The following is a 15,456-nucleotide window of genomic DNA, read 5'->3' as shown; positions in this document are numbered from 1 at the left end:
AGCACTGCTCCGGTTATCAAAGCTGGTACTGCATCTACTGGCACACAAATCGTATTTTATCGTTTGTGGTTTTTTCGTCGTCTCTAGCAGTAGTCGTTTCTAGGTGGTGTCCTACGAAATTGAATTCGGTTCGGAGTGACTATGGAAATCTGTTGCAATTTTATTTATTTTTCGGTGCAATCTGGTTGAATTTCACAATCTGCAATCAAACCGACTGAATCCCCCCAAAAGCCATTTCCGATTTTCGAAAGCCTATCGGAATCCACATTTCGTTGAGCAGCCAGATTAAAGCATTATCCAATTAAATTTCTTTCATTTCAGAACTGCCCGAAAGTGGTCCCACCTTGTGGACGGAACACAGTCGCTACGAGGCCGGCGATGTCCTGCGAGCAAACTGCAGTTCACCACCTTCCCGACCCCGAGCGGACCTAAAGTTGACACTCAACAACCTCGTGGTAAGCGCATTGTTATGAGCCTGTCAGTGTTGTGTTTCTTAATCCAATTAAAATAAATTCTCCACTCGGCATTCACTCCTAACGATCCTGGAACTTTCAATGGAAATCAAGAATTTCGTGCTCGATTCTGATGAAAGCGTTCCTCAACGATAGGAAAAAACAAATCTAGTTCACAGCAGAGAACAAACTGCTGCAATCACGTGGCACTCGTCACAAACGATGCAAAACAACCAAATTAAACAAGCGACTGACTAATGCAGTAGCAACAGCAGTGAAGCACAATAACAACAGAGGAAAAAACACGTTCCCACTCGACACAAATCAGCCATTTCCACGCTTTTTTTTTCTCTTTCTCATTCTTACTCGAAAGGCGAATTTCTATGAAGAATAGCTGAGTAGAAAATTAAACAAAGCCACCTTCCCTTGCCGGGGTTTCCTTCACTTGCAAGCGTTGTTGCTTGCACGGCACCCCAAGACACGATTCGCCAGCCTTCAGTGCGACTAGGTTTAATTAAATTTTGTGCAACGAAATAAACAGAATTAAAATACAGAATGACGACAAAATGGCTTTTGCATGAGACTTGTTTGAATGGAATTTCCCTTCAGCAGATAATATGGCATGCAGGAGTGCAATTGCTTCGAAGTTCTGAAAGCAACATTGTACGATTTGGAACAATTTTGGATGCTTAAACTTTTTTGAGGATTTCACATTGTACTAAGAAGATTTTCCGAGTGAAGAAAGTGAGTAAGAACTTGCGTGAAGCAAATAATTTAATAAGTTTATTTACACCTGAACAGGTACTTATGATTAAACTGAATTGATGACAGTACCACAGTAACACGGGGAAATTTAGTCTGATTTGCACCCCAGTATACTCCACAAAGACGTAGTCCTACGTCAAAACATAAAACATAGGTTTTCCACCACAATCCACCGTTCCATACGCCAGTCCACCATAACCGACAACAACTTTTCAAATAGCTCAAAATTTCCCCCGAAACTCTCATCTTCCAGCAGCAGCATCAGTTTGGATCCGATATTGAACTTTTCGAATTATTTCCGGTCATTAAATATCAATTTAACCCTGCTACAACTAGTCTACTGCTACAGTACCTACTGTAGGAATACGATTCCCCCATTGGCCAAAAGTACGTACCACACATGCATTTGCAAACGAACTTTCGCTGTTCGCTTCGCCGGTTTAGGAATAGAACTCGGATACCGGTCATTTGGCAGTTTCGCCGTGCTACTTTTTTTGCAGCTACAGTCAATAGCGTCCACTTCAGGCAATTGGGCAAAGGTACATATTTCGTCGTGCCATTCCTGCTCCAGATCTTCACCCTACACGCCGACGAATTTCTAGCTTGGAACGAGAAGTTTTTTTTTTTTTTAATTCGTAGCCTGCAGCAGTGTTTCATCAGCTGACGGTAACCTGTGAGACCCGAAAATCGCTTCTCATATCTCGAAAAAAAAAGCAAACGTTCGAGAAAACTGGACATTGAACGGATTCATATTCATCTTTCGCCGATTTCTGCAAGCTAACGATTGGACACCGATTGGTAAAAGGGGAAACAAATTTCGATCATGGTAGGTATTCGGTTAGTCCAGTTAACAGAATGGAGGGAAAAAAATCCGTTTAGAATCGATTGCTTGCCACCCTCCAGCTACGGAAACCGCAAGTTGGTTTGTAGCAGATGGCGGGAATTGTTTTCGTTGGTTGGATTCCAATCAACGTCGTTCAGTGGTTTTTTTTTTACAATTTAGATCGATGGGATTGCATGGGGTTTTCTGTTCGGAAAAGGGCAGTGTCCTAATATGCTTCTGTACGCAAGTATCAAGAAGCCCTAGTATGTCAACAAGCTCTTCTAATATTCGGAGTAAACTGAGCAATTGGCGTTTTAGGTGGTGAAATCATCAACATTTCGAAAATGTAGACGATTTAAGAGGTAAAAGATGCAACTATTGAAAGGTCTGAGTAATAAATTGATTGATATGTTAGTGAAAGATGTAATTAGGTACTTAACGTCAACTATGTTAATTTAACGCCCACTTCACAAGAAAATCATATAGATTCCACCAGAACCCTACATTTGGGGACATCTTAATTCTTCATTCCTAGGTCATATAAGGCTTACTTTTAGTGATTCTCGCCGTTTAACCAATATAAATTTTATCCAACAATCCTCGTAGTTTAGTAAATTTGTAGGGTTAAATTTAGTTTAAGCAGAAATTCTTGGATTTTGGTACAAATCCTCAATTACCAACGGTAACAGCAGAATTTGCTTGTAGTTATCAGTATTTGTTTAGCCGTAGGAACCTATTTAAATGTAATTGAAGATGCTAATTTCAAATAACAGACTGTAGTGGTAATTTTTTATACGATAGATGGAGTAGATGAAAGCATAGAGTTGGTAGTTCCGTTAGAGTACGGCAGTGTGAATTTTTTATATAGATATTAGAGTAGCGAGCTAGGACAACTTTTAAGGAAGGCACAAATCGTTTTTTCATCTCTCTTTACCAAACCTTCCTTAAAAGTTGTCCTAGCTCGCTATTCTAATATCTATATGCAATCTTCACACTGCCGTACTCTAACGGAACTACCAACTCTATCCTTTCATCTACTCCATATATCGTATAAAAAATACCACTACAGTCTGTTATTTGAAATTAGCATCTTCAACTATGTAAATTGTTGACTTCACGTAGAAGTTATACAAAAACATATAGTCAAAGTACTATTTAAATGTTTATCTTTAGGATTATATTTTAGATTTTTATAATGTTAAGCTCCCCAAGTAGCCAACAAGCCCGCTCTGATAGTTTCGTGGATTCCAGCTCATTATCCAACGATGTCAGCAACAGCGCATGCACATACCCTCGCAGTCAAATTGATCATATCTTCACCATTTACTACCAAAACTTAAGAGGTTTACGAACGAAGACAACCGAGCTCCGCCTAATGCTTTCAACATGCGACTACGACGTTCTGGTTCCCACCGAAACCTGGCTTCGAGCGGACATTCAGGACTGTGAGCTATCGTTAGATTATCATTTCTTTCGCTGCGACCGTAATCGAGCTACCAGTCAGCTTTCCAGAGGCGGCAGTGTACTTATTGCGATAAAATCCAAGCACTCATGCACATCAGTTTCGCTCGAGAATTGCGACCGTCTGTTGCAAGTTGCTGTGCGCATCACTCTGCAGCACCGCTCGCTATTCATCACCGGAATCTATCTCCGTCCTCTCTCCAGCCCGGATTTATACACGTATCACACTACTGCACAACAGACTATCTTTGAGAGATCTTCGAACGCCGATATCATCTTGGCAATGGGTGACCACAACCTTCCGTTCCTGAGTTGGACTTTCGACGAGGACGTGAACGGTTATTTACCATCAAACGCGTCCACTGAAAAGGAACTGGCTCTCACGGAACCGATGCTCGCTAGCGGGCTAATCCAAGTCAATTCACTGTCTAATTTGAATGGAAGACTGCTTGACTTAGCTTTCATCAGTGATCCGGATAACGTTAACCTTCTTGAGCCTCCGGTCCCTCTACTGGATATCGATCATCATCATAAGCCATTCATCTTACGACTTGATGCTGACTGCAATCCGCCCATGATATCGGACTGTGATTCGTATCCACCTGGATTGGATTTCAGCACATAACATATATGGAACTCCGAAAAAAAAGTTGACCCCTATTCGGTATTTCTTTGTAGTATAAGCAGGCAACGAAATGTCAAAATCATTATACCAGCATTAAAATCTTCAAGGGGCTTTGCAATAGCGAAAAAAATAGGATTATTTTTAGTTTTCCTTTTGAGTATGAAAGCAAAATTGAAAAATTTTATATGTCATAGACAAACTTTACCACCTCCTCTTGCATCTTACAAATAAAAATTATCATTATAGTATCTCATTGTTTCATAATTACGAAAAATAGCATTTTAGCTGTAATGAGCAATTACAAGCCTGATTTAGATCATCACCTTGACATCACCTATTACCTCTATCAAATTAGTTGACATCCTACATAGAAAATAAAACACAGCCACCGTGGCTATCAGCAGAACGATGATGATTTAAAATTTTACACTGGTATAGGATAAACAATTAAGAATGCATTTATGTACCAATTTTCTTTTATATATATATAATATGTACAGTGAGAGAAGAAACTTAAGACGTTCCATGAACGCACAATATAAGACAAAAATTTCCCTTTTCAATTTTAGCTAAATGGCTTGTAGTTGAAATAAATAGATTCCGACTATCCCCCATAGTTCAATCATTTTTTTATCAAAACCTCGCAGTGCAACATTTAGAAATCATTATCATTTTATTGGCTTTCACCACGGCGCCACGGGAACAAGCTTTTGATTGCCTATCAATGACGTTGGTGTAGTTTTCTTAACTGAGCCGCTTGTGTACAATTTTTATTTTACTGCGTCGGTAATGCTCACGCATGATACGGAATTATAATTAGTATGTACAAAGTTCTATAACCTGGATTTCACAAAATTTTCTACAATATATTTTAATTTATCAATACTCGCATGCTTTTCTGCATCTTTACGCCCCTCTGAAACTTCTGACAGTATTTTTTTAAAGATTATTCTCTTTAGTTCAGCATTAAACTGAACTACACCGGTAGATGAGCGACCAAACAGTTGTTTGAGTCCCATCTTTTTCAATTCTCTTTCGTGCCATCGTTTCGGCGACAAGCAGATTGGGATTGTAGTGAATCGACTCTCTTGAACAGCAGTGACACAGTATAAATGTCAACGAAACTAGTATAAAAGCATAGAGATTGCTGACGTTTATCGGACGCACACTACGTCACGTATACGTATACGCAAATTGTTTTCATCGGGAAAAAAAACTTCATAGCGGAAAATTTTCCCAATGAAAACAAATCACTGACACAATCATACTGTAGCAATCTCTATGTTCCACAAAATAGATGCACAAAACACGAGATTGCTGTCTCACTCATTCCTTCATGATTCTTAGCTTGCAGAAAATATGAGGTTGTTTCGCTGTTCCACTTAAATGCAAATGGAAGGAATGAGACAATAAATTCTCATTTTCAGGTTTGTTTTATTTGAGCACTGTAGAAAAAATTCAACCACCGTCGTTGAAAATTTATTTTTTAAGCTAAAGAAAATGCCGTTCAGGAAGTGTTCTTATCCATATTGTGGCAATATTGCAAAAAAAGCTGGACAGTCTTTTCACGCATTAGCGAAACGGTATGTAGGAACCCCAAAATTTGAAATCATAAGCAAAACTCACTATTTATATTTTTTAAATTTAGATGCCCAAAAGTACAAGCGTGCTGGATGCTGGCGATAAATTCAGACAAGAAATTGACTGAAAAAGAAAAAGAGGCTTTATTCATTTGTTCGGAGCATTTCCTTGAAAATGACTATTTGAATCCGCTAGATAAATCAAAAGGGTAAGCAGAATATTTTTATAGTGCACAAAATCTCCATCAACATAAAAACGATTACAGTGGGTCTTTAGTTAGCACGGTGTAAAAAGCTACGCATTATTTCATTCACTTCAATTATTACAATTTTTATTTTAATGACTTACAGCTATTTCTGTAGGGTTTGCTGTAGAGGTGACTTAAATGATATATTTATAAACTACAGAGATTGTGGCATAATTTTCAATAAGAAGTGCTGGCATACTGCAGATTCGTGAATTTAAATTGGTATTCAGCTAGTAAAAAAGAGTCAAATCTCAAGAGATGAATAAATCTAGGATTTTCAGATGGATAGGGTGGCCAGACTATTTTATTAATTATCGGAATTTTTTTGAAGGTTTATCGGTAATTAAAGTACCAGACAGTTGCACACAGCAAAACAAATTGTAATATCGACCAATGCAATTCAAGCTGATACATGAAATAATGATGTAATAGCAAAAAACAGATACAATATTACATCAATGGATTTAATTGTGTTCGCAAAACCGATGTACATCGTACAATGTAATATAACACAACCAGCGTAATGACCTGTGCAGCTGTTTGAGTGTAATATTCAACAACTTTTTTGTTTGTGTAAACACTTACAAAAATTCATGTAAATTGAGAGTGACATATACTAGCATAAATTTTGACATAAATTTGAGTAATAAAAGAAGCGAAATATAGCTCAATCAAACGTACTTTTCCTAGAACAATGAACTATTCAGTCTCGGAGGACTTAATATTACTTGACATGTTTGTTTACGTCTCATCTTTCATGTCAAAGATGGATTCCGTCACGTGTAAAATCAGTTATTTCTAAGTGTGTATATAAAATCATGATTTTTTTTGCCCGCTGCAATTTTTTAAAAAGCTGGCCTTATTTGGGAAGTTCAAACGAACATGTATGAAAGCATGTATGAAAAAAAAACAATTCGTCTTGGTTGCATAATGCTTGGTGACCCCAGTTTTTTCTTCAATTCACTTCAATTTCACATTTGAATATAAGATTTCAGCGCAATTTTCGTATAATTTTTCAAATAAACCAATCGAGATTGATCGATTTTTTTCGTCGACTTTCTCTTTCGTTAATAACTCAGGTGCATTTTTTTTATAGTCACTTCAACGCTCTTGGGTCATTCGTGACTTGTCCGGGTGAGATTTAAACTCGTGACTTTGGCGTGAGAGGTATGGATGCTAACCCCTACGCCGGAGTCGCCTTCGTTGGCTGCATTCTTATTTAGGACTATTTTGTCTACAAGCAAGTATTATTAAGCGTATTGGATGATAAGAACAACTGAACATGTTCTTGGAGCCGAGTTATTAACGAAAGAGAGAGTCGATGAAGAGAATCGATCAATGTAGATTGGTATATTTGAAAGGTGACGCGAGAATTTCTGTGGTTGAATTTTGAGCAATCTGTTACTCCCTATTTTTTTTTCTCTAGCTTACGACCATTTGCTGTACCAGCTCCAGTGAAGATATATCGTGATTGTGACATAGATGTTGGAAGGTTTGAAGAAATATCCTCGGTAGGGTTTAAGCGAAAGCGGGAAAACGAAATTCCTCTGAACAACGATGGAGTACCTCTAAAAAGAAAGAGACTGGAACTGCGAGATCATGACTATACCATACACGTTAATGATTATTTTGAAGTTTTACGGAAAAATGAATCAAAACTCACTAAGTTCCGTAGAAAAATTGAGCAATAAAAGCAAAAGATCAAGCAAAAAACGACATCGGCTCAAAAATGGAAGAAAAAAGCTCAGATGTTCAAAAAGCAGTTGAAAAAGGCTATGATTAAAAGGAACGGACACACTGAATGCAATACTTCACCATTCATAGAAGAACTTATCAAGATTGCAAAACGTACAAAAGGGGCCCGGTATTCCGATAAGATGAAGAACATAGCTCTTTCCATCCACTATTGTTCCAACAAAGCATACAGACAATTGAGTCAGCATATTAAACTTCCAAGCGTCTCGTTGCTTAAAAAATGGATGCAATGTGTTGACATTAATGATGGAATATCAAGCAATGTTGTAGATTTACTAAAATCCAAGGCGCAAATGTTTCCGGAATCCTCTCGAATTGTGTCTGTCTGCTTCGATGAAATGACATTGAAAGAAGGGCTTACCTATCTGGCCAACGCAAATCCAGATGAAATCATCGGATTTCCTTCGTTGATACCGGGTCAAGAACGTGTCGATTGTTCATCACGATCGAAATCAGTGCTTGTATTTATGCTAAAAGGCATCAACACTGATTTTAAGCAAGCATTTGGGTATTTTTTCAGCAAGAAAGGATTTACTTCCATGCAGCTTCAGATACTTATGAATCATGTTCTAAGAGCTGTAAATACAACTGGGTTTATTCCCAAAATAATTATTTGCGATCAAAATTCCACCAACCGTTCCCTGTTCAGCAAACTGTCAATTACTGCTGAAAGCCCTTATTTTGACGACCATGGAAATCGTATATACGGGATGTTTGATAGTCCACATCTCATGAAAAGTTCAAGAAATAACCTGTACCATCACAATGGAGTATATCGAGGAAAACTCATATCATGGACTTATATACGAAAACTGTATTATGAGGATATTAAACGGATTCCAAGATCAGTTCCAAAACTCAAAAGGAAGCATGTAATAATTCCACCTTTCGGAGAAATGAAGGTAGGAATGGCTACCGAAACGTTGAGTTGTACAACAGCAGCTGGAATGAAAACGTATGCAAACCTTAAAATTTTACCGAAAGAATGCATCCACACAGCAAACTTTTGTGAAGACTTTGACCGTTTGTTTGATGCCTTCAATGCTAAAAGTATTTTGAATAAGAAGGTTTGTCTGTTGCATATGTAATTTCTGTTATTTACTTCATTGTGTTATTTTTTAACTGAATGGGTTGTACAAATAAGTTATACATGTTTTTTTCTTGATTTATTTATTTAATTCGATCAATATTGCAATCGCATATTTATTATTAGGAATTGCGCCGTCCGTTAACAGATGTTTCAATGCATTGGAGATTCTTTGACATAATGAAAAAGCGTCTTAAGAATCTAGAATTCATTTCAAAGGAATGCGAATCTATTAAGGAGGTAAACTTATATCTTCAAGATGCAGTATATTAAATATTTAATTATTTTCTCTAGAAATCTAGATTCAAGCCCCTACCGAAACAGTCAAGGACACCATACTTTATAACTGGATGGTTGCTAAACATTGCTTGCATAAAAATGTTGTTCAAGGAGTTAAGAGAAAAGTATAACGTAACCGAGCTTGCAACGCAAAACCTGTCGCAAGACTGCCTGGAAAACTTTTTCAGTTTAATCCGTATGAAGGGATGTAACAATCGCCATCCAACCCCCTTCTCATTTAGGTCATCCTACCGTCACGTTGTGATGGCACAGCTACTGAGACCAAGTGATAATGCTAACTGCGAGGCGGACATTAGTGATACACTTCTAAAACCAGAAGATTTTTGTAGGATCAAAATCTTCAAGCAAAAGAATCGAAAATCAGAGGAATCAGTAGATACAGGAGGAGAAATGTGTAACGATTTAGGAGAAATCTTTGATCCTGCCGAGATCACAAACGTGCATTATACTGCAGGATGGATACTGTCCACTATTACTCACGAAACGTGCATCGAGAAATTGAATAAGGACAAAGCAGTTCTAAAATTGATTAAAACTTTAAGTTCATTTAAATTAACTTCAGATAGAATTGTAGCTGGAATGCAATTCACAAACTTTTTAAAATGTGTGGTTCATTATTTTCAAAATAATTTCTCTAAGATATTGGAGTGCAGTCCAGTTGGAGTTAGAGAAAAACTTTTTGAGGGTATCAAGGCAAGCTATGTGGTAGATTTTCTATGCACTGCTTGTTTTGAAAAAACCGTTAAAAAATACTTAAAAATGTTGATGAAAGCAAAGTTGAATGAAATGAGCCAATTTTTTTTGGATAAAACTACGTCTAAGGACAAAAACACATCAATCTCGCAAAAAGCTCACAAACTGAACATTGTTACACCGTAGATTAAAAAAATACCACTTAAATCATATATTTATCAGTTAACCGTTTTTTTTAAGAAGATTAAATTTAATTTAATTGCTCAAACTTTAATTGCATAAAAACTGATATCTTTATTTTAAGTCCCAAACTATTCAAATAAATCAAATAGATTATCAATCACAGCCAACATTTCAAGAATCTATCTTTTCACAGGCGGTCTTCTTAGCTCAGTTGGCATAAATGCATCTATAAAGCAAGACCAAGCTGGAGGCGGTTGGGTTCGATTCGCAATTCGGCCTAGGTATTTTCGGGATAAAATATTTATTGATTTCCCTGGGCATAGAGTATGATCACAAACGAAGTGAATGACGGAGCGGCTCGAAAACTTTGGTGACGAACCTGCTATTATATTTTTTCAGTGTACCACATGGCAACACTACTACAGGATTGTACTAGCATTTTCACCAAATGTACTAGGTTCTATCTCTTTCGCTCTACTCAAAACTGAAACGCGTACAAAAAATGACAAGTGAAACACTCTTTGCACACTGTCAAAGATCATTGCACACAAAATCAACTTTGTTCAAATCTGAACAAAAATACTAGCCCATCTGATGGCTCAAGTGTCTAAGAAAATTCTATTACAGCGAACCACGTTTTTTAATTGATTTCTTCGCCAGTAAGTCGTCTTTCTGTTTTTTTGTTGTATGATGGTACGTACCACACAATAATACTAATGCAAAAAAAGTAAAGGGTTGTGTCCTAGACACGACCGCAGTATGACGTAGAACCACACAAAATTGATGTTTTTCATGCATTTTTGACTATTATACTTTATCTTAAAATTTTCTAGTATTTCAATGTTTCGGTTATGGTTGACTCAAAACAATTTACACATTTTTCTTGACAAATATCCATGTGGGGGGGGGGGGGTAGGAGAGGTTGTTGAGGGGGGGTCGAGAGATTGTTGTGAAGGGCGGAGGGGGTTTACATTAATGCTTTTCCTCATTGTGGTCGCGCCGTGATCCACCTTAAGCCGCTGATTTGGTCCTGCTTGCTGCAGGACCAAGCGCCACGCCGTCCGAAGCGTTAATGAGCAGTGGCAGTTTTTATTTTTTTTTTTTTTTTAGTTTAAATGATCTTTATTTTAGTTTAACTTGGACGATTTCCATATAAATTTTTACTAAGTGATTTAATTGCTTTCTTCATCTTTAGGTATGGGCAAAATTCAAAATTTGTTTTACAGAATTAGTCCTAGACTTAGTACACGGTCGACCACCTTGGTGGGATTGGTTTGTTTTGTTTTTAGAATTTGAAGAGAAACTACTTAATACTACTATTTACAGCTTAAAACTAACCTACTCTACTATATACACTTAACCTACTATGTACAAATTGCTTATTAAAGCATGTTCAGAAAGATTGCATTTTTGAATAAATTTAGTTGTCATATCATCAATTTTGGAATCTACTTTGGGAATTTCTGCCTCTTGATGGAGGTCTGCTATTCTTGTGTCGAATGGACGATCTAGGATCATCCTCAACACTCTATTCTGTGCAACCTGGATTTTGTTCCTGTGGGTCTGAGCGCACGATTCCCACACCGGGGCGGCATAGAAGATCGCGGGGGCTATGATCTGTTTGTAAACAGCCAGTTTGTTTTGCCTTGAGAGGCGGGATCTGCGGCAAATGAGCGGATACAAACACCTAACCAAGGCGGAGCACTTAACTAGGGTTTTCTCTATGTGCGAGCGGAACAGGAGCTTCTCATCGAACAACATCCCGAGATAAGTAACATCAGTGGACCACTCGACCCTTGTACCATCCATTATTAAGGTACAGGAGGGAGACGGTTTAAGTTTTAATGATTGTCTGTGAAGGAACATGATCGCTTGGGTTTTCGAGGCGTTGATTTTGATTTTCCACGTGGTGGCATAATCATTAAAGGTGTCAAGGCATCGTTGGAGCTTGTTCGTAATTTCACGAGGCATCCTACCCTTGACGGCTATCGCGGTGTCATCTGCGAACAGAAAGAACACGCAACTGTCTCCTAGAGGAGGGATGTCCGACGTGTAGATGCTGTAAAGCAGTGGTCCCAGCAGACTCCCTTGCGGAACACCTGCTGGGATCGGAAATTGTCCCGAAAGGGAACTATTCAACGACACCCTGAACGACCTTTGCTGGAGATAGTTACGGGTGATTTTCACAAGGTATGGTGGAAAGTTGGAGTTACAAAGCTTGTATATAAGTCCGTCGTGCCAGACATTGTCAAACGCCTTTTCGACGTCTAACAAGGCCATGGCTGTGGACTTGGATACAGCTTTGTTACTCCGGATGTTATTCATCACCCGCACTAGCTGATGATTGGTGGAATGCCCCTTACGGAACCCGAACTGTTCCGGAAGAAGAATGTCATGTTCCTCCACAAACTTGTTTAGTCGGCTGAGGATCAATTTTTCGAACAGCTTGCTCAGCGCTGAGAGCAGGCTAATCGGTCTGTAGCTTGACGGTAGTGAAGGGTCTTTCCCAGGTTTGCGGATCGGGATGATTTTTGCCACCTTCCAGATGCTTGGAAAGTAGTGCAGCTCCAAGCATCTGTTGAAGGTGGCAGCTAGCAGCGAGTGCACCCTCGGGCTGAGATTTTTCAACTCTAGGTTGAATATTCCGTCAAACCCGGGGCCTTCATGTTCGTACTGTGTTTCAGCGCTGAGCAAATTTGTTCCTCTGTAATCCGTTCTTCTGGAGGGACGGCACAAGGGGAGGCATCTAACGTCTGGACGCACTGCACAACCTGGTTCTCGAGTGGACTTGGGATTGTAGAGCCAAGCAAATGCGACTGGGCAATGTGCTCCCCAATTGCATTGGCCTTCTCTTCGTTGGTGATAAGCCGTTCGTCATTGACTCTAAGTGGTGGAATGGGCTTGGGGTGAGACTTCAGCACCTTGGCAACCTTCCAGAATGGTCTGGAACGGTCGTCCAGGTTCTGAACGAGCCGCCCGAAACTCTCGTTCCGGATTGAGACCATTCTGGAAGCGATCTGCCGATTCAGATCGACCATTTCGTATTTACGCTGCAGATCCCCAGTCCGCTGAAACTGGCGTCTACGAACATTTCTGAGCCGAATCAAGAGTTTGGTGTGGGAATCAATTGCTTGAAACTTACCCCTCACAGGAACTCGTCGAACGCACTCTTCGTCAGCCACGGATATGGCTTGATGGAGACCCTCCAGGGCCCGGTCGATGTCATCCACTGTGTCGAGTGGTGGGTTGTCGTCGATGTGGCGGTCGACCACGCGTCGAAACTGGACCCAGTTGACTCGATGGTAGTCCTTCCGCTGGCACGGTGCAGGGGCCACGTTGTAGCCCAGCTCGGTCATGAGCAGTGGCATGAGAGCAGCGCTGATTTATATCTTTTCAGGTTCAAGCAGAATGATGTGCAACCAAGTGGTATTCGTTTATGATGACTGGGTTTGGGAAAAAGGCTTATTTCATGAAATCAGTGATAAAATTATCATTTGTACATTTTCAAAAGTTTAATTACAGAAAAATTGGAAAAATATTTATTTCAACAGGTTCGTAATGTAATATCCTATCGATTGGCGTATTTGGATTTTAATTTCATCTATTAATGACAAAGTTACAAGCGTTCAAAACCTAACACTCCTTCACCACACATATTTTTTGACTTGCACCCCAGTATAGTCGACAAAGACGTAGTTCTACGTCAATAGGGAAACATATTTAGAACGTTATTATTTGCGTCAAAACGCTTCAATATGTTAACCATACACAGTAGATGTGCCATATTTTAACCTACAATGGGGTTATGTTGTTAATTGTAAATACCAGAAACCTTCACATAGCCGTGAACAAATATATAATTATATTCGCCAAGAATGTACCACCTGAAGAACCATAATAACTTGCTACCAAGTAACGGCATATGAAGCTAACAAATGTGTGTACAACGATCCATTAATGTATATAATATTGCAAAGTTCTTCGTTTGACTGCAAACGCTTAAAGTAATCCATTAAAATATTACGTTGTGCATAGGAAATAATAATTAATACTTTGAGCATCTTTTTATTAATACGGAAATTTTATTCCGTGCAAATACTGGTTTGACATTAATTATACCAGTTTCAAGAAGATCGACAAAACAAACAGTGACATTTAATTTTTTGTTTACGAATTTCATGTGACAGATCGATGCCCAACTATACCGGTTATACCACCTTTGCCAGCAATAAAAGGGGTCAGGTTTTGATTCAATTTTATTAAGAAGTTCCACATATGTTATGTGATTTCAGGCACTGCGATTTAAGCTCGTTGAATAATGAACTGTCCACTATGAATTGGCAACAGATTCTGGATGGTGTTTCTGTCAACGCTATTGCTGACCAATTCTACGACAATCTGTATGAAACACTCTATGCGCGAGTTCCTCTCCGGAGGCGTGTTACAAGGTTAACCTCAGTGCAACACTGGTGGAGCCCTGAGCTACGTAATTTGCGGAACGTATTGCGTAAGTCGCGCAAATGCTATTTCAGTACCAGAACCAACGAGAGCAAAAAAAGTCTCCGATTAATCGAAACGAGATACAACGGACTGTTGAAGTCTAGCTATGGGGAGTACGTCCAGCGAACGCAAGCGAATCTGAAGCAGCACCCATCGGCGTTTTGGAAGTTCGTGAAATCACAACGGTCTGGTAATCGTATTCCGGACATAGTTGAGTTTAACGGGATCGCTGCTAGCTCCCCTGTCGAAGTTGCTAACTTGTTTGCGAGCTTCAACACAAATTCACCACCTCTAAATCCTTCAAGTTTCGATCGCATCCACGAGTACAACCTGAATATCCCAACGTTGCGCTTCTCACCGGACGACGTTATGAAAGCCTTGAATGACCTCGATGTTTCTAAATGCCCTGGGGTAGATGGTATTCCCCCATCTCTGCTCAAATATTGCGCACGCTAACTCGCTTCTCCGATCTCCTGCATATTCAACCGTTCGCTGAGCGAAAGATCATTTCCCAATGTTTCGAAGACAGCTTCAATTGTGCCAATCCATAAAGCGGGTAATCGAAACCGAGCTGAAAACTACCGTGGAATATCAATTCTCTGTTGCATTAGCAAGGTCTTTGAAACCTTAGTGCACAATGCTCTGTACAATGTGGTTCATCCTATAATATCGGAGTTCCAGCATGGGTTTGTCCAGCACCGCTCTACTACTACAAATTTGCTGTGCTACACTAATACTGTGTTTCGAGAGGTTGAAGCCCGGCATTTAAAGGGTGATACGGTCAAAATTTGGTCAAGGGAAAACGCGTGTAAATCGGTGAAATCGTTTATTTAAAAAATCAAATTAAATTTCTTTTTCAAGTTCAATTAGTATAAAATTCAGGAAAAATATTCAGTTAGGCTTCCGCTTTTCCAAATCCGAATTGCCGGGCCTTACGCTTGACCCCTGCCATCAGATTTTGTACAGCCACCTTGTCCACCTTCT

At 39.2% G+C, this 15,456-nt stretch overlaps 1 protein-coding gene across 1 annotated transcript in view; it reads left to right on the top strand.

Annotated features, from left to right (window-relative positions):
• Positions 1-15,456, top strand: part of LOC135696859 (uncharacterized) — a 616,504-nt gene that overhangs the window by 433,242 nt on the left and 167,806 nt on the right. The window contains exon 5 of the mRNA XM_065216396.1: positions 322-455. Within this exon, the coding sequence (XP_065072468.1) occupies positions 322-455 (134 nt within the window). The remainder of the gene's footprint in view (positions 1-321; positions 456-15,456) is intronic.

Source organism: Ochlerotatus camptorhynchus, unplaced genomic scaffold (genome assembly GCF_037179485.1).
Source record: "Ochlerotatus camptorhynchus isolate MF236.1 unplaced genomic scaffold, CSIRO-AGI_Acam_v1.1 ptg000062l, whole genome shotgun sequence".
NCBI lineage: Eukaryota > Metazoa > Arthropoda > Insecta > Diptera > Culicidae > Ochlerotatus > Ochlerotatus camptorhynchus.
Note: the sequence above shows the minus strand (reverse complement) of the source record. Positions and strands in the feature narration are given on the sequence as shown.